Source organism: Clytia hemisphaerica, unplaced genomic scaffold (genome assembly GCF_902728285.1).
Source record: "Clytia hemisphaerica strain Z4C2 unplaced genomic scaffold, Clytia hemisphaerica genome assembly, whole genome shotgun sequence".
Taxonomy (NCBI): Eukaryota; Metazoa; Cnidaria; class Hydrozoa; order Leptothecata; family Clytiidae; genus Clytia; species Clytia hemisphaerica.
Window position 1 is genome coordinate 783,107 of NW_027103566.1, and position 22,394 is coordinate 805,500.

The window sequence follows — 22,394 nt, forward strand, 5'->3', positions numbered from 1 at the left end:
GAAGGGCTAGATAGGCAACTTTAAGCTTTCTCCAGCAAAAAAAAGTGAAGCAAAAATTTGACTTTTAAAAAAAGTTGGTATTATAAAAAAAAGTTGGTATTATAAAAAAAAGTTGGTATTAAAAAGCCTTTTGGCGCCCCATAGCATCCTTTCAGTTCATCAGAGAATCTTTGGAAACCTTTGGAAAAAGTTGCAAAAGTTGAATATCTTTCTTATGTTGGTCCAGCAGACGAAGGTGACCAATAGTTTGTACCTGCAGGGTTTGTAGGTTGAAATTTGTTAATTAGATTATTAATTTTTTTTTTCAGACGTCCGCGCTCGAGTGCGCTCGATAGGATCGATCTACGACCATCGGATTCATCGGAACGGCTCGATGACGGATAGATCGATATGTGATCGATGGATTACTTAACGAACCGGATAGGAGATCGATGGAAGATTCAGCCATTAAAAAGTCTTGAGTATCGATGGGGTATCGATCCTTCATTGATCCATTATCAAGCTAGTATTTCAATCGAGTATATCGATTCGAGGACACTCCTTCGATTCGTCATCGATTGTTAATCGATTCATCATCCATCGTAGTCTGGAGACCATACTCTGTTACAAAAATATTTCTATCCTGTCAAAATCCCAACAACTTCACTGAAATACAGAGTATGGAATTATTGACTCAATTCAAATCACTTCAAATCACAAAAGAAAAAACCGTTATCTTTTCAAAACAATTTAAAAGCTCGCGCCACTTCTTGAAACAATAGAGCTGTTTGACGTCATACTTTTGTTTATCAAATCATAACAATAAAATATTAGCCAATCAAATTTTGCGCTGATTCTTACATCTTCAATAATTCCCGGCTACTATGTCAAAACTCTGATATTTTCTGCTCGAACTAAATGCTATACCTCAAAACCACACGGACATTGTAGCCGGGTCTCCCAGCTACATCCATCGTTAATCGATTTGTTATCGATCGTAGTAAATCGAGTATGAGTAGATAAGATCGATAAAAGATCGATGATAGATTGATAAATAATCGATAACTAATCTTCAGTGAGGCTGGACCTTCGATTTTTGAGGATTACGATTTTACCAGTTTTTTAGCAATTTTTGCCTCGCTAACCCAAATCTCGCAACCTCTTTACCTTAAGGAAGATCGAAATTAGAGTTTTTCAGTGTTCCGAAAAAAACGCATAGCAGAAATTTTTTCATCTTCACAATATGATCGATTCTCAACAACAAAATACATCTTTTGGTCTTTGGGTTTGTTTCTGACGTTTTTCCTTCAAAGAATATCGATCACTTTCCTTTTCCCATTGAGCTCGCGAGAAAAAAATGATTAGCTCGCGTTTTCACGCAGGTGAATAAAGATGAGGCGGCAATCTTGCATTGAGGGTGCTACTTAGTTTCCGCCCTATTTTTCGCCCACAATAGAATGGTCCAAACACGGGGGTATTCCAAATGAGAAACTATGTCGTTCTGTAAGTGTTTATTTTCTGAGAGAATGATGCAAATAGTATATTGAATATTATCAACTTATTTATTTAAGTATTTTTGAGCGCAAATTTGAATATATGGTTGAATAAAAAACAAATGATAACAGTTCTGTTTATTCCTCAAACCCCCAGGAAAAGTTTTTTTGCCGACTTAGCTGATTTATAAATCTTGGAAAAGAACTCCCATAGGAATTCCGATACCTAACCCGATTGGTTAATTTCGGAACGGCTTCAAGAAAGTCATAATGGCAGATAATTTTAAATGTTCCTGAGGAAATGTGTGTAATTTATCAATGTTGATGGCTTGTTGATTCTTTAAAGAAAAAAGATAACAGGTATAGCTTTTTCTAATCCTGGAATATCGAGGTTCCAGCTACACTGATCTTAAGCTTAAAAAAATCTTGAGTATCGATCCTCAATCGATCTCCTATCCGGATTGTTAAGTATCCATCGATCACATATCAATCCGTCATCGAGCCGTTCCGATGATCGATCCGTCATCGAGCGCAGACGTCTGGTAAACGTTGTTGCAGTCCCCCACGACCACCCCACGCATACCGTGAGATTGGGTAACTTGCATCAGTGGAGGCTAACATGCATAGCCCTCAAATGAAAGACCTGGCTGGTCATTAAAATACAAAGTTAAGTCAAAACAAAAATGGTAGACTAGAGATGCGAGAGGAGCTGCGTAGTTGTATTTTAATGACCAGCTAGGTCTTTCATTTGAGGGCTATGCATGTTAGCCTCCACTGATGCAAGTTACCCAATCTCACGGTACACTGTGTTAAAAAAAGTGAGAGCTATAAATTTATTGAATGATCAATTAGGCTGTTCGGTCCATAAGATCTCAAAAACGAATTGTGAGAAAAATTTTGACCATTTTGGTTTTTTGTTGGTCCTCTTGTTTCTACTGTACAGTATCTTCACAATTATTCTCCTCTCATCTAGCGACTCCAGAAGTCATGCAACTTTCGTTGACGTCAAACCAAATGTTTCATTTTTCCGTGAACTTTGAACCCTTCAAACTTTTTTTCTATGTATGCTGAAGCGTTTAGTTTTTACTAAATGAAAGCCCGTGATCTTAGCTTTCCAGCGGTATATAACCATTGAGTTTCAAGCCCGAAGGGCTAGAGGTCAATCTCTAACCTTTCTCAGGCAAGAAAAATTGAAGCCTTAAAATATGCGCCGTATTTTTGATGACGGATTGAATCTAGCAATTCCTTTGTTTTCGAGTGATATATTTTTCGAAATTAGGCGGTAAATTTTAGTTTCAATCTGTCATTTGTGTAAAAACCAGGCGGGTCGCTCAAGGCCGCGCAACTTTGGTAGGATTTGTTGGCTTCAAATCCTACCAAAGAGATTGACCTCTAGCCCTTCGGGCTTGAAACTCAATGCTCCAGGCTGTATAGTTTAAGTTCAGACAAAACTAAAAAAAAGCTGGTGTTTTGGTGTGCTTCCGTGCGATCGAAATATTGCACTTTCTTGATGCACTGCTTAACTGCTGCGCTACGGATTCACACCGCGCGAGTGTATCTGATAGCTATTTATATTGTACAAACTACAGACCAGACTATACTAAGAGAGTGCTTGTTTCAAGCTCCGACTCTGAACCTAATTAATTGTAACCCAATTCCTAGCCAATCTGATACACAACCACACCCAAACCCAATCTTACTAGGTTGTCTGCAGGTCCTGACACTATTCATCACTTTTGCTGGGGCTTGAAAATGAAAGTGAAAACTAGAAGTTCAAATATATAGCTCAAATTAAAGATATGCATCCAAGGGTTCCAAAAAATATCACAACATATATTCTGAAAATCGATATTTGGGAAGCTATGAAAAATCATCAACATCAATGACGTCATCTGCAATTAAAAAATCTTCAAAATGTTTTGTTTCATTTCAAAAAGCAGAACAAAAAAATTACTCTAGAAGATTTGTGTACTCAGTCTTTGGTACATTATAAGTTTCAAATTTGAATAAGTCTTTTTTGCAGGTTTTAAAAGAAATACAATATGAGTTTATTCATTATACATACACCATCTTTGCAAACCCAAGGCAAACATTTATTTTTTCTTCCTAAAATAAAGTCTAACTAAGCCATAGATAGACCTTTTTTCAAAGAGGATGACGTCCTGTTGAATAATTATGTAGTCCAGCCATAAAAACAATGATAGAGCCATGCATAATTACTGTATCATGCATATTGTAATTTTAATTATGCATGGTTTTATCATTGTTTTTCTGCTGGACTACATAATTATTCAACAGGGTGGCCTCTTTGAAAAAAAGGCTATAGCCAAATTAGGCTTAGGCTTTATTACCGAATCGGGTAACTTGCATGCATCAGTGGAGGTAAATCTGCATAGCAATGTCATGCCAAATACCTGACCAACCAAAACATAAAAATTTCAGAGATGTAACAGTGCAAGAACTACGCAGTTCCGCTTGCAGCTCTACTACCATTTTAGTCTCATATCTACCATTCTAATCTCATATTTGTCGCATGAGTATTTTTGGTGAGTTACTCCCTGACAGAAGAATTGAGGGTAAATAAAATAGTATGGTTGGATATAAAAAAAGATCATGCAAGATCATAAATTTTAAGATGGTGAGAATTCATATTTTCCTCAAAGGCTGCTGGACAATCAATCTCAATTTTAAAATTGATCGATCTCACGGAACTGTTCTGTCAATTTTTGTCTTTTTACTCTCTTCACACGGTTGTTGACAACCTGCTTGATCTTAAAGATTTCCTTTCAATTGAAGACTAAACTTTTTTGATAGTGATTATAATTAAAATAAAAAGAAAAGACAGTATTGTTATGGGGAAGCCAGTCAAAAAGAATCAAACTGAAACACAGCCAGATGGTGCATTGAAATCTCAAAAGAGCAGCGCTGGTAAACGATTCAGGAACTTCAAGAAAGGCGGAGGACTCCAACAATCTATAGGAAATGCTAGTAAAGGTATGTATTGCAATTTGCTTGTACTTTATTTTAGTCTATTGAAATCAAGTTTCTTTTTGTATAAATTGTCATAAAATTCATTCATTTATTTTTACTTTTTAAATTTTTCATTCAATTGTTGTATTTCATATCTTTATATGAATAATCTTTCTGATATTTTCACTTTTTCTAGAATGTAAATTTTTCTTTTTAAAAGTTAAAACCATTGAATTTTTATTGTTTTTTTTTTTCAGGGCATGGTCTAACTCACAAAGCAAGAATTTTGAGTCGCTTCAAGAAGCGTTTTCTCTCGAAAAGGAAGCAGAAAAAAGAAACATTACATATCAAGCCTTTGGCTGAAGATATCAAAAGAGAACCAATACACTCACAAGCGGATCTAACTGAAAGGTAACACACAGTATGCTTCAAGAAATTGTCGTGAGTCCGGGGGTTGCAATACTACTGTAGTACTGAAAGGTAAAAGCTTTTTGACTTTTAAAAAGGCATTAAAGGATAAAAATATGCCGAAAATTTGATATTTATTACAATTTTGAGGTTTTTTTTGAGTTTTTCGCGAGCATAATATACTTTCACAAATTACCCTGCTAAGAATTTTCAAAGACATTTACTTTTGCAAAAGGGGCCAAAATTCGCGAAAATCGCAAAAGTTTGTGCACAGTATACTTTTTAAAGAAATTGTCATGAGTCCAGGGCAGGGGTTGCAATACTGTAGTTTTTCTATACCACACACATAAGCTGGGTCGCCCTCCCTCTCCCACACATAAAAAGAGTTGAATCAAAATGATTAAATTAATGAGCAACACTAGTCCTTTAAATGTCTTAGAAGTTCTCATTTCTCGGAAGATGTCGTAAATGCCATTGTCCCTGCAAAAAGATTGAATTATTAAAATAAACTACAAAATAATAAAAATAATACAATAAAAGATTATTTCAAGCCTTGCCCACTGCACCCTTTTATCTGTCTTATCCAAGCTTCATTGACTTTCACTCCCACCACGTGTCAAATGTTAATCCTCTTGTTTGTTTTGATATTTAGTAACACGTCTGGCCTATCGTCCCTCGCAATCGATGAATCTCCTACTCATAAAGGAAGGCTCACAGAAATCAAAAAAGAAGAAGTTTTTGTTCTCAAACCAAGCCCAATAAAAGCAGAAAGCCCAAAAATATTATTCCAAAGAAAACAACAGGGCCCTAGATTGACTAGTTCCAAATTAGCTTCTTCCAAGAACTCTAAATTTGATAATTCTGTTGTGAAAAGGACTCACTCTGTGAATAATAAACGTGCGACAGACTCTATTGATGGGAACGATAATAAAAACAACACAGTCCAACCGAAAAAGCACTTCAAGAAGAATCCCCTTGGAAGGAGTAATGACGACCTTTTGAAGATCGATTATCATGCCATAGAAGAGGAAAGACAGAAAGAAGTTTTGGTAGGTTTCAAAGTATATTTATCTTTCCATGGCTATTTAAAGCAACTTTGACAAGGCTTATTTCATTCTACCAGCAGCAGAACAGAGTATCAATAAACGTTTTTTATAAGAACATGTTCTTAACTTTTTGAGTTTCAAGCCTAAAAGTATTCTTAACATGTTCCTATTTTCACCATTTTGTGAGTGTTTTTGCCATATTTCCTAAGAAATCGGTTGGTTTAGAGTCCACTACAAAGACTTCAAATGATCTTACCTTGTTCTTAGTATTTTGATCATCGAAGCCTTGTGTTCTTATATAGTTTGTTCTTATAAAAACGTTTACGGCTTAAAATAGAGCTATGAATAAGAAACTGATTTTTTTTCTTTTCTTTCATTTTAGAAAATCCAAAGTAAGAAGTTATCAGAAGAATACCACAAAAAGTTGAACAGCAATATCCAACAACGAAAATCTGTCAGTCAGAATTTGAAACAACGAAGCAAGAGGGGTCAACCTATCATGTCTAATCAAATTGAACACATCCTGGAAAAAGTGAAAAAGAACAATGGATTATGATATGTAAAAATCAGGGTTTGTTAAACTGTCCTGTCTAAACCTAGCGTTACGTTTAATACTTTTAAAGGCTATAGAGTTTGTTAAGAATTGTCCTCTCTAATGTTTGTATCAAACTTTAAAGCCTGCCGTCCACTACACGTTTTTTTTTATAAGAACGTCAAAAATTTTCGAAGCCTTCGGATGTTCTTAGTTTTTTGGATTTGAAGCCAAAAATGTTCTTAAAATATTCTTATTTTCAGCAGTTTTTGAGCATTTTGATGTAATTTCTTATGAAAAAAATGCATGTTTTTATGTCTCCAAAGCCTTAGAATGTTCTTAGAATGTTCTTAAATTTTTGGGCCTCAAAGCCTTATGTTCTTATATAGTTTGTTCTTATAAAAAAAAACGTGTAGGCTATTTTTAGCTATCGCGAAATAATCATCTATTAATAACACTGTCTATCGCGAAATAAACCTGTCCATCGCGTCATTTTATTTCACGATAGGAATTGAAAAAGTTTTCACTCAAGATTTTATCCAATCGCGAAACCTTTGTTTTGTGATAGTTTTTAACAATAGAACCACCTGTATTTCTTTTATTTCAATGTTTGCATAAGATCGAATTACATGTGATCGAAGAAAAAATGAGAGAAAATCATTTTGCGATAAAAATATTTCCATCACATGAGAGCATTTTTGACTTTTGGTGTGTGCTCTGGTGTAGTGTGATTGTATTTTGTATCAACATGCCTATTTAACAGTAGACATATAAAATCTTAAAATAACTTCAGACACGAGATAACATTTCGCGATTACATTTCGCGATAACCAAAAATAGCACTAGTGGACGGCAAGCTTTACCTACCGTTATGTTTAATACTTTTAAGACTACATAAAATCAGAGTTTATTAAACATAAGCATACCAAGGCTCGTGTTCTGACTTAAGACAATAGGATCTATTGAAAGAACAAAATAATTTTTTAAAATGATTAAACTCAGGCTCTCATTTGGAGATGATTTTAAAAGTTTTAGAGGCTCCCAAATATAAATATTCTGTAATTGAGAAACCTTGCATCCAAATTTAAAATAGTACATTTTTATTTATAGCAGATTTCCACACGCTGGCGAAAGTTTAGTTGAACCTGATAGAAAAATATTTTGGTGTTTTCATTTCTACTTATTACTCTTTTATTTTTCTCAAAATTTTTCTCAAAATTTTTATATGACATTTTAGTATTTGAAGAGCATAGTCCAAAATAGCTATTTATTCTTAATTTTGAGTTTTGTATATATTTTATGGAAGTATTTTTTGCCTTTTTTGCAAAATTTAAAGCAGAGCTTAGAATATGAGTAGATTTTTATATAAAAAAATAAACTTCAATAAAATTCATTAGAAATTTGCATAATACTTCAGGTGCAAAAGGCTCTGGCATTTCCAAAATTATTTGTTTTGGAGTGGTGTGATTTTTGAGCTTGGCTTTTTCTGTTTAAAGAAATTTAAAGCAACCTACATTAACATTATGTCCTCGAAATACTGGTAAGAAAATACTTGCAGAGAAAACTGCAAATTGTGAGCTTAAAAGAGGAATGAAAGGGAATTTTTTTGTGCCATCCTTGCTTGTTGCATTTATTTTTTATAGTTCAAAAAAAAAGTCATCGTCAATTTTCTGTTGTTTCCGTATCTGCATCGCTGATTTGTCCATTTTCATCTCGGTTCTCTGTACAATTCATTTCGTGACCGCCCGTTTGTTCATCCACCCGGTGATTGACACTATGGGCCGTTCCGTTATTATGCTCAGTTTTCGGTAAGACATTTAGTGTGTGTTTATTTTTCAATATAGTTTGTTTAAGATCCACTTTAGGGCCAATCATTTTTGTCGTCTTTTTAATAAACTCTGCAATGGGAACTTCTTTATTGCGCAGGTCACATAATGATGCAATCAACGATGCTAAAGTTCCGAGACCGAAAATGAATATGACATTACCTAGAAGAAACATTTCTGGATGTTCCACCAGTTTCTCTAGATTAATAACAATGTCGCCGAAACCGATTGTAAATAGCGTTACCATGACAAAGTAGAACGAATCCAAGTATGATAAATTCATTGACTCAGCAATATGAAAAAATAGTGAGAAAAATAATATAAGAATTGTGCATAGTATTAGTTGCAGCAAAACACCCTTGATATTCAATCTAGTGACATCTTTTCGTTTCAGGATTTTCATTTCGAAATTAATGATGAATATCTTGACGGCGTATTTCACCATGTTGCCGCAATAGACGTACGTTATAGTGGACAGGATGATTGTGGGAATAGCGTAAAAGATGGTCAATATTTTACCGAGAGCTGATCGTGTCACCATCCGACCATAACCTGATGTAAGAAAATGGAAAAGGATATTATTTTTTTTTATCATCTGTTTCCCTTTACAATCTGAAAAACTCTAGTGACACTAAACCCTGTGATCACTAATCTCTGTGATCACATACATTTCTGAGATGTTAAAAGAGTAGTATCATACCATTCGATAGATCAGGGTATCTGTAAGTCTACAACTGAGTCTGATTTTGTTGTAAATAATTTTGACTATCTTTATTTGGTTATGAGCGAGAGAAGCTGTTCCTTTAATGTGTATGATAGAAAAATTACCTAGTGTGAAAGAAACACTAAATGTGTATTCCATCCATCGATACCATTCCAAGACAGTCAGTTTACATTCTCGTACATCCAAAACTAATTGTTTATTCTTCCCACATAAATCAACAATGTTCTTTAGAAATATTGAAGTCTCATTATTCGAATGTGTTTTATTATAAGCTTTCTGTAAGTTCGGGTCATCGCATATCTGTATAAAACTCTTTTCTCCTATATTCAGATTCTTGGGCGGTTTTTCATCACGACAATGCTCAATATAGAAGAAGATTAAACTTCCCAACATTAAGATCAAGAGATTCCCAATCCCGACCACCAGGAATCTTTGTAAGTTATATTTAACATCTTTCCATAATCTTGTCTTGTAAACAGTCAGATGGATTACATTCTCAAGTCGTTTTAACGCATTTTCACGACGCCTTGATATAACATATGCTTGCTGCCTCCCTAAGAACACGTTCATTATTCTTCGCATCTAAAGAGACTCAAAGAGAGAATAATTTCTTACTATATTTCAGACCGGTTCAACAATTTTCGCGTTTAATAAAAGATATGTTTGAAATTTCAATCAATCTCGAATAGAGATACGTGAATTTTTCAAAAGAACAGTCCAGCTATATTTATTCTATCAATTGGTATCTTCTAACAAGCTATCGAGAAGATGGATTTTCAATTTTCTTTCCGATATCTTATTGCATCCTTTTTTCACTTTTTTTTTTTTGAATATCCAACCTCGGACTGAATTCTATTGACCCTCTATTCTAACGAAGCCATTATAACTATCGCCCTGTCTCACTGCCCGGTGAAACTTAATCCCCCCAATGAGGATAGAAATTCTATTGTTCCTAAAGGTTAGCAAATGCAGTTTTTGGAGTGCAATTTTTAAACATTGAATTTCGAATTGGGAATTAAAGACGGATTCCCAATTGGGCTAAAGTTCTAGGATTGTTAGGGTCCCAGCGGGTCTGTGACACGGGTGTGTAACTGTATCTCATTTACATTACGTACAAACTACACAAGTGATATTTGAATCTTTCCTTTCGGCAGTTGAAACCATTTGCTCAAAATGCTTAAATAATTCGTGGGTATTTCTTAAGATTTAGAATTTGGAATGACGATCTTTGGCTAAAAACGGATTTCAGAAGAGAAGAGAAGAATAAGCCTACCCTAGGAATAGGGCTTAGATCTTACCCTAATGACAACGATCGCAGCGCTGGAAGAAAGAACTTTTTAGATCAAACAAAACGACGACTTCGTAAATTAGAACCCCCGAAAGATGATTCGTTCCAAAATTTCAGTAAATCATTTTTTTTCATATGACGCCTTCTATCTCAAAATGATCGTTTTGCTGTCAATAGTAGTCTCTTCTGAAAATTCTTCAGGTCTTTCTGAAGCTTATCTTTTCCTACCATTTCCGATTATAAAACTAAACGTCGACCCTGTGTACTCAATGCACGCTATTTCATTTCGTACTACCTATCAATTTATGCGAACGATGCAAAAAAAAAATTTAAACATAAATCAAAATTATCATCTTCAAAAGTTAGACGAACGAAAAGCGTTTTTAATTCGATTTCATTTTGAATTTACAAAAAAGGCAAATTTTAGAACAAATTTTCAAATAATTGATTTTCTTTTTCACTGTTCCAACGAAGTAATTATGATGGAACAGAGAAATTAGGTTATGAAAACAAATCTTCGAATTTCCGAAAAAAAAGAAGCGATATTAAAAATTTATTATGTCCTATAAACTTTTCCATTAATGGTTCCCGACATGGAATGTTTGGTTTTTTAGAGGAAAAGGGGGATAAATAAAAGTTTTAATAACTTTAGCACCTTGAAAAGACATCTGACATTGTTTTGACGATTAAAACCATAGTATTTATCCAAGAGCTGCAAATTTCAAACTGGGTAAACCCCAACCCACTTTCAAAACAACCCTGAGGCGTTTAGTCTTAAAGGCCAGACTCCACTTTCGCGCGAAATGGGTGACAGTTTTTTTCTTAACTTTTTTTGCCTGAAAAAAAGGTCACGTCATAAAAAGTTTCGTGCGAACAAAAAAAAGTTGAAGGAAGTTCTACTTTTTTCATCCGCTACGTCAATTTCTACCAATGGAATTGCTGGAAAGACGTGCAGAAGTGAATCGAAAAATTATTTGAACTGACAAGTTTTCGCTCATTTCACGCGAAAGTGGAGATCGGCTTTAAAGAAATAATTTTTCGATTCACTTCATCAGCACGTCTTTCCAGCCCTTCCACTTTGATACTTTCTTTTTCACAAACATTTTGTATCAATTTTTATCTAATCAACTTCCCGGAAAGACCAACCCATCAGACTTAGCTACAAGAGAGGAAGGGTTGAAAGCAGTAGAAGACGATGTATGGCTCAACGGTCCAGCGTACCTTAGGCTACCTGAATCGGAATGGCCATCAATCCCGAAGATTCCCTTAGATGAAAACTACATTGAACTTCGAAGGGTAAACGTCACGCAAATGAACGTAACCAAACCTCTTCTACAATACGAGAGATTCTCCTCTTGGCGAAAAATCGTCCGTGTCATTGCATGGATACACATCTTCTTCAAGAATTTCAAGGCAAGTCGAAAATCGTCGAGCAAATCCAAGCAACTGACATCCACGCAAAGACTAGAAATCATCTCATCAAGTCCAACTTATCAACCAACTCTACAACAAGAAGAGTCAAGTGAGCACCAGCTTGTCAAACTCATCCAAAACGAATTCTTCCCAGATGTAATGAAGCAAATCCAAGAAGGACGTCAACTGAAAGGTTCTCTAAAGAAACTTGATGTGTTCCTAGATGATCAAGGAGTTATGCGTGTCGGTGGTAGATTAAAGTATGGAGACTTTCCCTATGCATCCAAACATCAAATCGTCCTACCAGCCAAACAACCTGTCGTCATCTTACTGGGCAGAAAGTTTCACAACCAATTCCACCATGTCGGAAAAGAGCACATGTTGTCACTCCTTCGGCAGCGTTACTGGATTATCGGTGGAAGAGCCATGTGTAGACAGATCATACAATCATGCATCAAATGTCAAAAGCTAAACGCCAAACCATCATTTACAAAGATGGCAAATTTACCAGAAGACCGAATAACCGTATCGACGCCTACGTTCTATCACACGGGTGTTGATTATTTTGGTCCAATACTCGTCAAGGTACTGCGAAGCCGTGTAAAGCGTTGGGGATGCATATTCACCTGCCTCACAACACGAGCAATTCACTTAGAAGTTGCACCATCCTTAGAATCAGACGACTTCATCAACGTATTGGAACGCTTCATTTGTAGGAGAGGAAGCCCAAAGCTAATTCGTTCCGACTGTGGGACAAACTTTAAAGGAGCAAACAATGAACTCAAGAAGGAACTAGAACGTATGGACTCTGCCAAGATCGACCAAAGTTTGAGACGTCAAAGCATTGAATGGGATTTCAACCCTCCAGAATCCCCACACATGGGTGGGGTATGGAAATGGATGGTTCGAAGTGTAAAGACGTCACTCAATGCGATCATTATGGCCGAATACGTCGTGTTAAACGATTTTACTCTCCTGACAGTCCTCACTGAAGTAGAAGCACTTGTCAACAGCAGACCACTAACGTCAGTCAGTGATGACACGTCTGACCTGGACGCGCTAACTCCAAACCACTTTATCATTGGAAGAGCTTCTACTCTACTTCCAACATGCATCACTTACAATGACAACGTGACTCCAAGAAAGCGCTGGAAACAAGTCCAGTCAATCACTCAACAATTCTGGGATAGGTGGAGAAGGGAATACCTTCCAACTCTAACCGCTCGAAACAAGTGGACTCGAGCTTCAAAAAACGTCCAGGTTGGTGACCTGGTCCTGGTACATGACACCCAATCACTCAGCCGCGGCAAATGGCTGCTCGGCCGCATCAATCAAGTGTTTCCTGGTCGGGACAATCGTGTCCGAAAGGTCGAAGTCATCACTCATTCCGGTCGTTACACACGGCCAATCACAATGATTTCACCACTCGAATTGAGCAACTAGGATTGCACCCCACCAGGAGAACCAGCATCTGTATCAATCTGGTAGTCAACACCTTCATTGGTTGGTTGACAATTATATCCAATTTGTTGGTCGTTATCCACTGATTCGATTAGTATTCGTATCCAGCTGTGGTGCTGGTTGGTTCGATTGACGTTCGTTGTGTTAATTGGTAATGATCAATGGGCGTGGCATGTTGGTGTTGGTTGTAAACTTCATTTGAGAGGTTTTCTCAAGGACGGGGGTGTTACATTTTATATTTCCCCACGGAACTTTTAGCTAAAGATGTCCTTTGTGTCGCTCTTACGATCATTATCTATCAATTGTAGCAATTATCTCGTTTTATATTCTCAAAGTAATTATCTTTTATACGAATCCCTAGACGTTTGTATTTCTTTTGTAGTATAGTCACTAGCTCATTGTTTCTAGTTTTTTCTAATGTCAGAATTTTCACTATATATTTTTTGATCGCTCTGTATGAAGTTAGTTCAACAGTGCGAGTTATGACAAGAAGACAGAATGAACGAGATGAATATTTTTGTCTGAAGTCTATGGCTCACTTTGAATTCATTACTTTACAATGGCTCAAGCAGATTCTTGCAAATAAAATTTGTTGGCTCAATAATAGGGACAGCGAAAGACGGGGGTAAAATGGTTGGAATCGACCAAAATGTTTTTTTTAGGTTTTAGACCACCTATAACCATGGGATAAGTTTTAGAAGCATTCTTATCATTAAATAAATGTCATGTAAAAGTTTGGTGGCCATAACTTTATTTTTTATGAAAATATGAGCAATTTTGTAAAATTTTGAATGGCAGACGACCTACCAACAGAAAATTGGATTTAGACAGGTGAGCGCGTCCTCAAACCCCCATGATGTTATACATTTTTGGAACTGGAAGAGATCAGCGCTGTTTGTTTTTTTTGTCTCATTGACCCAATCAAATCCTACAAAAAATTATTCAGTTTTTTCTGGGAAAAAGCCACTTTTGAGGGCTTTAGCTGTCCTCCCCGGCATTAAGACAAAGATAATATGAAATTTCAACCTTTTTTACATATTGTTTGTTAATAAAAATTAACATTTTCAACCGCGCTCTGCTGTCTTTTTTGGCTCAAAGTTTATTGGTATTCGAGAAATTCTACAGAATTGTCGAGCGCGTGTTTGTTTACAATTCGAAAGTTCAAAGTCCACGGAGAGTGACAATCTGCCAACTCTCCGGCATACAGGATATTTTCGATTCATTCGTACGGCAAACGAAAAATTTGAAAAAAAAAATTGATAAAAAATTAAAACTTTGTCTTGAGAACCTTCGTGCCAAGTTTCAATGCTATAGCATTAATAGAAGTAAAGTTATTGCAAAAAATGTATTTTTTGACATAACCCCCGGGTTTTCACTTTTAAACCTATTTAACCATGATTTTTACAAAAATCCTCGAAAATCGTTCCAAAAAAAGGGTCATTTTCAGGAGATGAATGACCCCTCATTTTTTTTCTTTTTTGATGCTCTTTCCAATGAGCATGGTTTCAATGCGATAAAAACAATTTGAAAAAATCATTGCGGTCCCTATCAATAAACGCATGTTTATCTATGAGAATTACTATTAATAAGCATACATCAATGTTCTTAGTCAAATTACTGAATGTTTTTATGAGATAGATGTTTTTTTTGCTCACAAAGTCTTAAATATAAAAGAATATTTCAAGAGCACGAAATTTTGGTTTCTAAGCGTTTTTTTTATAAGAAACAAACGACTAATTTTAATAGATCGTCACTATTTGTGTTCTGAATGATTGTTTAGGTCACGTCACGTAGATATCAATTATAAATGTGTTAAATGCATAACCAGGTAGGTCCACAAAAGTATCACTTGTTTTTTTTGTTTTTTTTTTCATTGTTGTTGGTCAGCCATCTTTTTTTCCTGCAATTCATTTCAACAACTTTTTTATTACCATGAAATCGGGTAGCTTGTATGCATCAGTGGAGGTAAATCTGCATAGCAATGTCATGCCAAATACCTGACCAACCAAAACATAAAAATTTCAGAGATGTAACAGTGCAAGAACTACGCAGTTCCGCTTGCAGCTCTACTACCATTTTAGTCTCATATCTACCATTCTAATCTCATATTTGTCGCATGAGTATTTTTGGTGAGTTACTCCCTGACAGAAGAATTGAGGGTAAATAAAATAGTATGGTTGGATATAAAAAAAGATCATGCAAGATCATATAAATTTTAAGATGGTGAGAATTCATATTTTCCTCAACAGGCTGCTGGGCAATCAATCTCAATTTTAAAATTGATCGATCTCACGGAACTGTTCTCTCAATTTTTGTCTTTTTACTCTCTTCACCTGTCTTCACACGGTTGTTGACAACCTGCTTGATCTTAAAGATTTCCTTTCAATTGAAGACTAAACTTTTTTGATAGTGATTATAATTAAAATAAAAAGAAAAGACAATATTGTTATGGGGAAGCCAGTCAAAAAGAATCAAACTGAAACACAGCCAGATGGTGCATTGAAATCTCAAAAGAGCAGCGCTGGTAAACGATTCAGGAACTTCAAAAAAGGCGGAGGACTCCAACAATCTATAGGAAATGCTAGTAAAGGTATGTATTGCAATTTGCTTGTACTTTATTTTAGTCCATTGAAATCAAGTTTCTTTTTGTATAATTGTCATAAAATTCATTCATTTATTTTTACTTTTTAGATTTTTCATTCAATTGTTGTATTTCATATCTTTATAATAATCTTTCTGATATTTTCACTTTTTCTAGAATGTAAATTTTTCTTTTTAAAAGTTAAAACCATTGAATTCTTATTGTTTTTTTTTTCAGGACATGGTCTAACTCACAAAGCAAGAATTTTGAGTCGTTTCAAGAAGCGTTTTCTCTCAAAAAGGAAGCAGAAAAAAGAAACATTACATATCAAGCCTTTGGCTGAAGATATCAAAAGAGAACCAATACACTCACAAGCGGATCTAACTGAAAGGTAACACACAGTATACTTCAAGAAATTGTCATGAGTCCGTGGGGGTTGCAATACTACTGTAGTACTCTGTAGTACTGAGAGGTAAAAGCTTTTTGACTTTAAAAGGTATTTAAAGAATAAAAATATGCCAAATATTTGATATTTATTACGATTTTGAGGTTGCATAGATTTCCAATTTTTTGAGAGTTTTTAGCGAACATAATATACTTTCGCAAATTGCCATGTTAAGAATTTTCAAAGACATTTACTTTTGCAAAACAGGCCAAAATTCGCGAAAATAGCAAAAGTTTCTGCACAGTATACTTTTTAAAGAAATTGTCATGAGTCCAGGGCAGGGGTTGCAATACTGTAGTTTTTCTATACCAGACACATAAAGATGGGTTGCCCCCTCTCCCACACATAAAAAAAAGGTTTAATCGAAATACAGTAATCAATTTGATGAGCAGCACCAGTTCTTAATGCCTTACAAGTTCTCATTTCTCTGAAGATGTCGTAACTGCCATTGTCCCTGCAAAAAGCTTGAAATTTAATGATTTTAAGTAGTTCAGACAAAAAGTTTAGCCTGAGAAGTATGACTTTTAGGGTCGGACAAGGAACTAAGGACGGTCGGAATTTCTGATGGAAACTATTTTTCTTTGCTTAGCGATCAGAGAGAAAAAAATCTATCAACGATTCCGACCTTCCTATGATTACTTTCTCTAAAGAAGGTTGTCGAAATTAGAAAGGGATGATGTCAACATTAGACCAACTTATAGTATTTGTTGGGTGAGTGAATGTCTGATATCTGACCGTTATTTCAAGCCTTGACCACTGCACCCTTTTATCTGCCTTATCCAAGCTTCGTTGACTTTCACGTCCACCACGTGTCACATGTTAATCCTCTTGTTTATTCTATTTGATATTTAGTAACACGACTGGCCTATCGTCCCTTGCAATCGATGAATCTCCTACTCATAAAGGAAGGCTCACAGAAATTAAAAAAGAAGAAGTTTTTGTTCTCAAACCAAGCCCAATAAAAACAGAAAGTCCTAAAACATTATTCCAAAGAAAACAACAGGGCCCTAGATTGACTAGTTCCAAATTAGCTTCTTCCAAGAACTCTAAATTTGATAATTCTGTTGTGAAAAGGACTCACTCTGTGAATAATAAACGTGCGACAGACTCTATTGATGGGAACGATAATAAAAAGAACACAGTCCAACCGAAAAAGCACTTCAAGAAGAATCCCCTTGGAAGGAGTAATGACGACCTTTTGAAGATCGATTATCATGCCATAGAAGAGGAAAGACAGAAAGAAGTTTTGGTAGGTTTCAAAGTATATTTATCTTTCCATAGATATTTAAAGCAATTTTGACAAGGTTTATTTCATACTACCAGCAGCAGAACAGAGTATCAATAAACATTTTTTTTATAAGAACATGTTCTTAACTTTTTGAGTTTCAAGCCTAAAAGTATTCTTAACATGTTCCTATTTTCACCATTTTGTGAGTGTTTTTGCCATATTTCCTAAGAAATCGGTTGGTTTAGAGTCCACCACAAAGACTTCAAATGCTCTTACCTTGTTCTTAATATTTTGATCATCGAAGCCTTGTGTTCTTATATAATTTGTTCTTTTATAAAAACGTTTACGGCTTAAAATAGAGCTATGAATAAGAAACTGATTTTTTTCTTTTCTTTCATTTTAGAAAATCCAAAGTAAGAAGTTATCAGAAGAATACCACAAAAAGTTGAACAGCAATATCCAACAACGAAAATCTGTCAGTAAGAATTTGAAACAACGAAGCAAGAGGGGTCAACCTATCATGTCTAATCAAATTGAACACATCCTGGAAAAAGTGAAAAAGAACAATGGATTATGATATGTAAAAATCAGGGTTTATTAAACTGTCCTGTCTAAACCTAGCGTTACGTTTAATACTTTTATAGACTAAAGAGTTTGCTAAGAATTGTCCTCTCTATAAAATCAGAGTTTATTAAACATAAGTATACCGTCAAGGCTCGTGTTCTGACTTAAGACAATAGGATCTATTGAAATAGAACAAAATAATTTTTTAAAATGATTAAACTCAGGCTCTCATTTGGAGATGATTTTAAAAGTTTTAGAGGTTTCCAAATATGAATATTCTGTAATTGAGAAACTTTCTATCTAAATTTAAAATAGTACATGTTTATTTATAGCAGATTTCCACGCGCAGGCGAAAGTTTAGTTGAACCTGATAGAAAAATATTTTGGTGTTTTCATTTCTACTTATTACTCTTTTATTTTTCTCAAAATTTTTATATGACATTTTAGTATTTGAAGAGCATAGTCCAAAAAAGCTATTTATTCTTAATTTTGAGTTTTGTATATATTTTATGGAAGTACTTTTTGCCTTTTTTGCAAAATTTAAAGCAGAGCTTAGAATGTGAGTAGATTTTTATATAAAAACATAAAATTCATTAGAAATTTGCATAATACTTCAGGTGCAAAAGGCTCTGGCATTTCCAAAATTATTTGTTTTGGAGTGGTGTGATTTTTGAGCTTGGCTTTTTCTGTTTAAAGAAATTTAAAGCAACCTACATTAACATTATGTCCTCGAAATACTGGTAAGAAAATACTTGCAGAGAAAACTGCAAATTGTGAGCTTAAAAGAGGAATGAAAGGGAATTTTTTTGTGCCATCCTTGCTTGTTGCATTTATTTTTTATAATTCAAAAAAAAAGTCATCCTCAATTTTCTGTTGTTTCCGTATCTGCATCGCTGATTTGTCCATTTTCATCTCGGTTCTCTGTACAATTCATTTCGTGACCGCCCGTTTGTTCACCCACCCGGTGATTGACACTATGGGCCGTTCCGTTATTATGCTCAGTTTTCGGTAAGACATTTAGTGTGTGTTTATTTTTCAATATAGTTTGTTTAAGATCCACTTTAGGACCAATCATTTTTGTCGTCTTTTTAATAAACTCTGCAATGGGAACTTCTTTATTGCGCAGGTCACATAAAGGATGCAATCAACGATGCTAAAGTTCCGAGACCGAAAATAAATATGACATTACCTAGAAGAAACATTTCTGGATGTTCCACCAGTTTCTCTAGATTAATAACAATGTCGCCGAAACCGATTGTAAATAGCGTTACCATGACAAAGTAGAATGAATCCAAGTATGATAAGTTCATTGACTCGGCAATATGAAAAAATAATGAGAAAAATAATATAAGAATCGTGCATAGTATTAGTTGCAGCAAAACACCCTTGATATTCAATCTAGTGACATCTTTTCGTTTCAGGATTTTCATTTCGAAATTAATGATGAATATCTTGACGGCATATTTTACCATGTTGCCGCAATAGACGTACGTTATAGTGGACAGGATGATTGTGGGAATGGCGTAAAAGATGGTCAATATTTTACCGAGTGCTGATCGTGTCACCATCCGTCCATAACCTGATGTAAGAAAATTAAAAAGGATATTATTTTTTATCATCTGTTTTCCCTTTACAATCTGAAAAACCTTAGTGACACTAAACCCTGTGAGATGTTAAAAGAGTAGTATCATACTATTCGAGAGATCAGGGTATTTGTAAGTCTGCAACTGAGTCTGATTTTGTTGTAAATAATTTTGACTATCTTTATTTGGTTATGAGCGAGAGAAGGTTCCTTTAATGTGTATGATAGAAAAATTACCTAGTGTGAAAGAAACACTAAATGTGTATTCCATCCATCGATACCATTCCAAGACAGTCAGTTTACATTCTCGTACATCCAAAACTAATTGTTTATTCTTCCCACATAAATCAACAATGTTCTTTAAAAATATTGAAGTCTCATTACTCGAATGTGTTTTATTGTAAGCTTTTTGTAAATTCGGGTCATTGCATATCTGTATAAAACTCTTTTCTCCTATATTCAGATTCTTGGGTGGTTTTTCATCACGACAATGCTCAATATAGAAGAAGATTAAACTTCCCAACATTAAGATCAAGAGATTCCCAATCCCGACCACCAGGAATCTTTGTAAGTTATATTTAACATCTTTCCATAATCTTGTCTTGTAACAGTCAGATTAATTTTCAAGTCGTTTTTAACGCATTTTCACGACGCCTTGATATAACATATGCTTGCTGCCTCCCTAAGAACACATTCATTATACTTCGCATCTAAAGAAAGACTCAAAGAGAGAATAATTTCTTACTATATTTCAGACTGGTTCAATTTTCACGTGTAATAAAAGATATGTTTGAAATTTCAATCAATCTCGAATAGAGATACGTGAATTTTTCAAAAGAACAGTCCAGCTCTATTTATTCTATCAATTGGTATCTTTCTAACAAGCTATCGAGAAGATTGATTTCAATTTTCTTCCCATATCTTATAGCATCCTTTTTTCACTTTTTTTTTTTTGAATATCCGACCCGGCTGAATTCTTGACTCATTCTAACGAAGCCATTATAACTTCGCCCTGTCCTCACTGCCCGGTGAAACTTAATCCCCCCCCCCCAATGAGGATAGAAATTCTATTGTTCCTAAAGGTTAGCAAATCCAGTTTTTGGAGTGCAATTTTTAAACATTAAATTTCGAATGGGGATGAAATTAAAGACGGATTCCCAATTGGGCTAAAGTTCTAGGGTTCTTTCCCACCGGGGACGAAATTGTTAGGGTCCCAGCGGGTCTGTGACACGGGTGTGTAACTGTATCTCATTTACATTACGTACAAACTGCACAAGTGATATTTGAATCTTTCCTTCCGGCAGTTGAAACCATTTGCTCAAAATGCTTAATTCGTGGGTATTTCTTAAGATTTAGAATTTGGAATGACGATCTTTGGCTAAAAACGGATTTCAGAATAGAAGAGAAGAATAAGCCTACCCTAGGAATAGGGCCTACTCTAATGACAAGGATCACAGCGCTGGAAGAAAGAACTTTTTAGATCAAACAAAACGACGACTTCGTAAATTAGAACCCCCCAAAGATAATTCGTTCTAAAATTTCAGCCTTCTATCTCAAAATGATCGTTTTGCTGTCAATAGTAGTCTCTTCTGAAAATTCTTCAGGTCTTTCTGAAGCTTATCTTTTCCTACCATTTCCGATTATAAAACTAAACGTCGACCCTGTGTACTCAATGCACGCTATGTATTTCATTTCGTACTACTATACCTATCAATTTATGCGAAATTATCATCTTCAAAAGTTAGACGAACGAAAAGCGTTTTTAATTCTATTTCATTTTGAATTTACAAAAAAGGCAAATTTTAGAACAAATTTTCAAATAATTGATTTTCTTTTTCACTGTTCCAACGAAGTAATTATGATGGAACAGAGAAATTAGGTTATGAAAACAAATCTCCAAATTTCCGAAAAAAAAGAAGCGATATTAAAAATTTATTATGTCCTATAAACTTTTCCATTAATGGTTCCCGACATGGAATGTTGGATTTTTTAGAGGAAAAGGGGGATAAATAAAAGTTTTAATAACTTTAGCACCTTGAAAAGACATCTGACATTGTTTTGGCGATTTGAACCATAGTATTTATCCAAGAACTGCTAATTTCAAACTGGGTAAACCCCAACCCACTTTCAAAACAACCCTGAGGCGTTTAGTCTTAAAGGCCGGTCTCCACTTTCGCGCGAAATGGGTGACAGTTTTTTTCTTAACTTTTTTTGCCTGAAAAAAAGGTTACGTCATAAAAAAGTTTCGCGCGAACAAAAAAAAGTTGAATGAAGTTCTACTTTTTTCATCCGCTACGTCAATTTCTACCAATGGAATTGCTGGAAAGACGTGCAGAAGTGGATCGAAAAATTATTTGAACTGACAATTTTTCGCTCATTTCACGCGATTGTGGAGATCGGCCTTAAAGAAATAATTTTTCGATTCACTTCAGCACGTCTTTCCAGCCCTTCCACTTTGATACTTTCTTTTTCACAAACATTTTGTATCAATTTTTACCTAATCAGCTTGACATTCAACTGGTTTTTGGACCAACCTCGGAGGTCCTTTATATTAACCCGTGTCCGTCCCTTCGTTCTGTTACCAGATTTTCTCAGTATTTATTGGCTCATTTTAGTTTTTCTGATTTTTTGCACAATAACGCAGAATGGCATTACTGAAAGTGTGACAGAGCCCGATTTTCGAGAATGAATTTTTTTGGGCAAATTATTTGACCGGAAACTGCCTAAAACAGGGTTTTAGGACTTCGTTCAAAATTTTTGTCAGAGGGCAAGGATTTTTTGATACTGGCTAAAACCGTTTTTCGCGAAAAATATATTTTGGTCGTAAAAATCAGATTTTTGTATTTGGGGAAAT

General features: G+C 35.0%; 3 protein-coding genes and 2 long non-coding RNA genes across 5 annotated transcripts; all 5 read left to right on the forward strand.

The window, feature by feature from the left end:
* Nucleotides 1-4,290: 4,290 nt before the first annotated feature.
* LOC136801013 (thyroid transcription factor 1-associated protein 26 homolog) lies at nucleotides 4,291-6,676 on the forward strand. The gene is made up of 4 exons (XM_067057635.1): nucleotides 4,291-4,466; nucleotides 4,700-4,853; nucleotides 5,503-5,899; nucleotides 6,279-6,676. The coding sequence occupies exons 1-4, from the start codon at nucleotides 4,325-4,327 to the stop codon at nucleotides 6,450-6,452; spliced, it is 867 nt and encodes a 288-aa protein (XP_066913736.1). The 5' UTR covers nucleotides 4,291-4,324; the 3' UTR covers nucleotides 6,453-6,676.
* Nucleotides 6,677-7,960: 1,284 nt separating this feature from the next.
* LOC136801015 (uncharacterized) lies at nucleotides 7,961-9,412 on the forward strand. Its single transcript, XR_010845788.1, has 3 exons — nucleotides 7,961-8,236; nucleotides 8,649-8,811; nucleotides 9,309-9,412. It is a non-coding gene; the product is annotated as an uncharacterized lncRNA (long non-coding RNA).
* Nucleotides 9,413-11,577: 2,165 nt separating this feature from the next.
* LOC136801049 (uncharacterized) lies at nucleotides 11,578-13,122 on the forward strand. Its single transcript, XM_067057676.1, has one exon. The coding sequence runs from the start codon at nucleotides 11,578-11,580 to the stop codon at nucleotides 13,120-13,122; it is 1,545 nt and encodes a 514-aa protein (XP_066913777.1).
* Nucleotides 13,123-15,553: 2,431 nt separating this feature from the next.
* Nucleotides 15,554-18,066, forward strand: LOC136801014 (uncharacterized). The gene is made up of 4 exons (XM_067057636.1): nucleotides 15,554-15,730; nucleotides 15,959-16,112; nucleotides 17,019-17,415; nucleotides 17,798-18,066. The coding sequence occupies exons 1-4, from the start codon at nucleotides 15,589-15,591 to the stop codon at nucleotides 17,969-17,971; spliced, it is 867 nt and encodes a 288-aa protein (XP_066913737.1). The 5' UTR covers nucleotides 15,554-15,588; the 3' UTR covers nucleotides 17,972-18,066.
* Nucleotides 18,067-18,827: 761 nt separating this feature from the next.
* Nucleotides 18,828-20,087, forward strand: LOC136801016 (uncharacterized). Its single transcript, XR_010845789.1, has 3 exons — nucleotides 18,828-18,966; nucleotides 19,380-19,542; nucleotides 20,004-20,087. It is a non-coding gene; the product is annotated as an uncharacterized lncRNA (long non-coding RNA).
* Nucleotides 20,088-22,394: the final 2,307 nt, after the last annotated feature.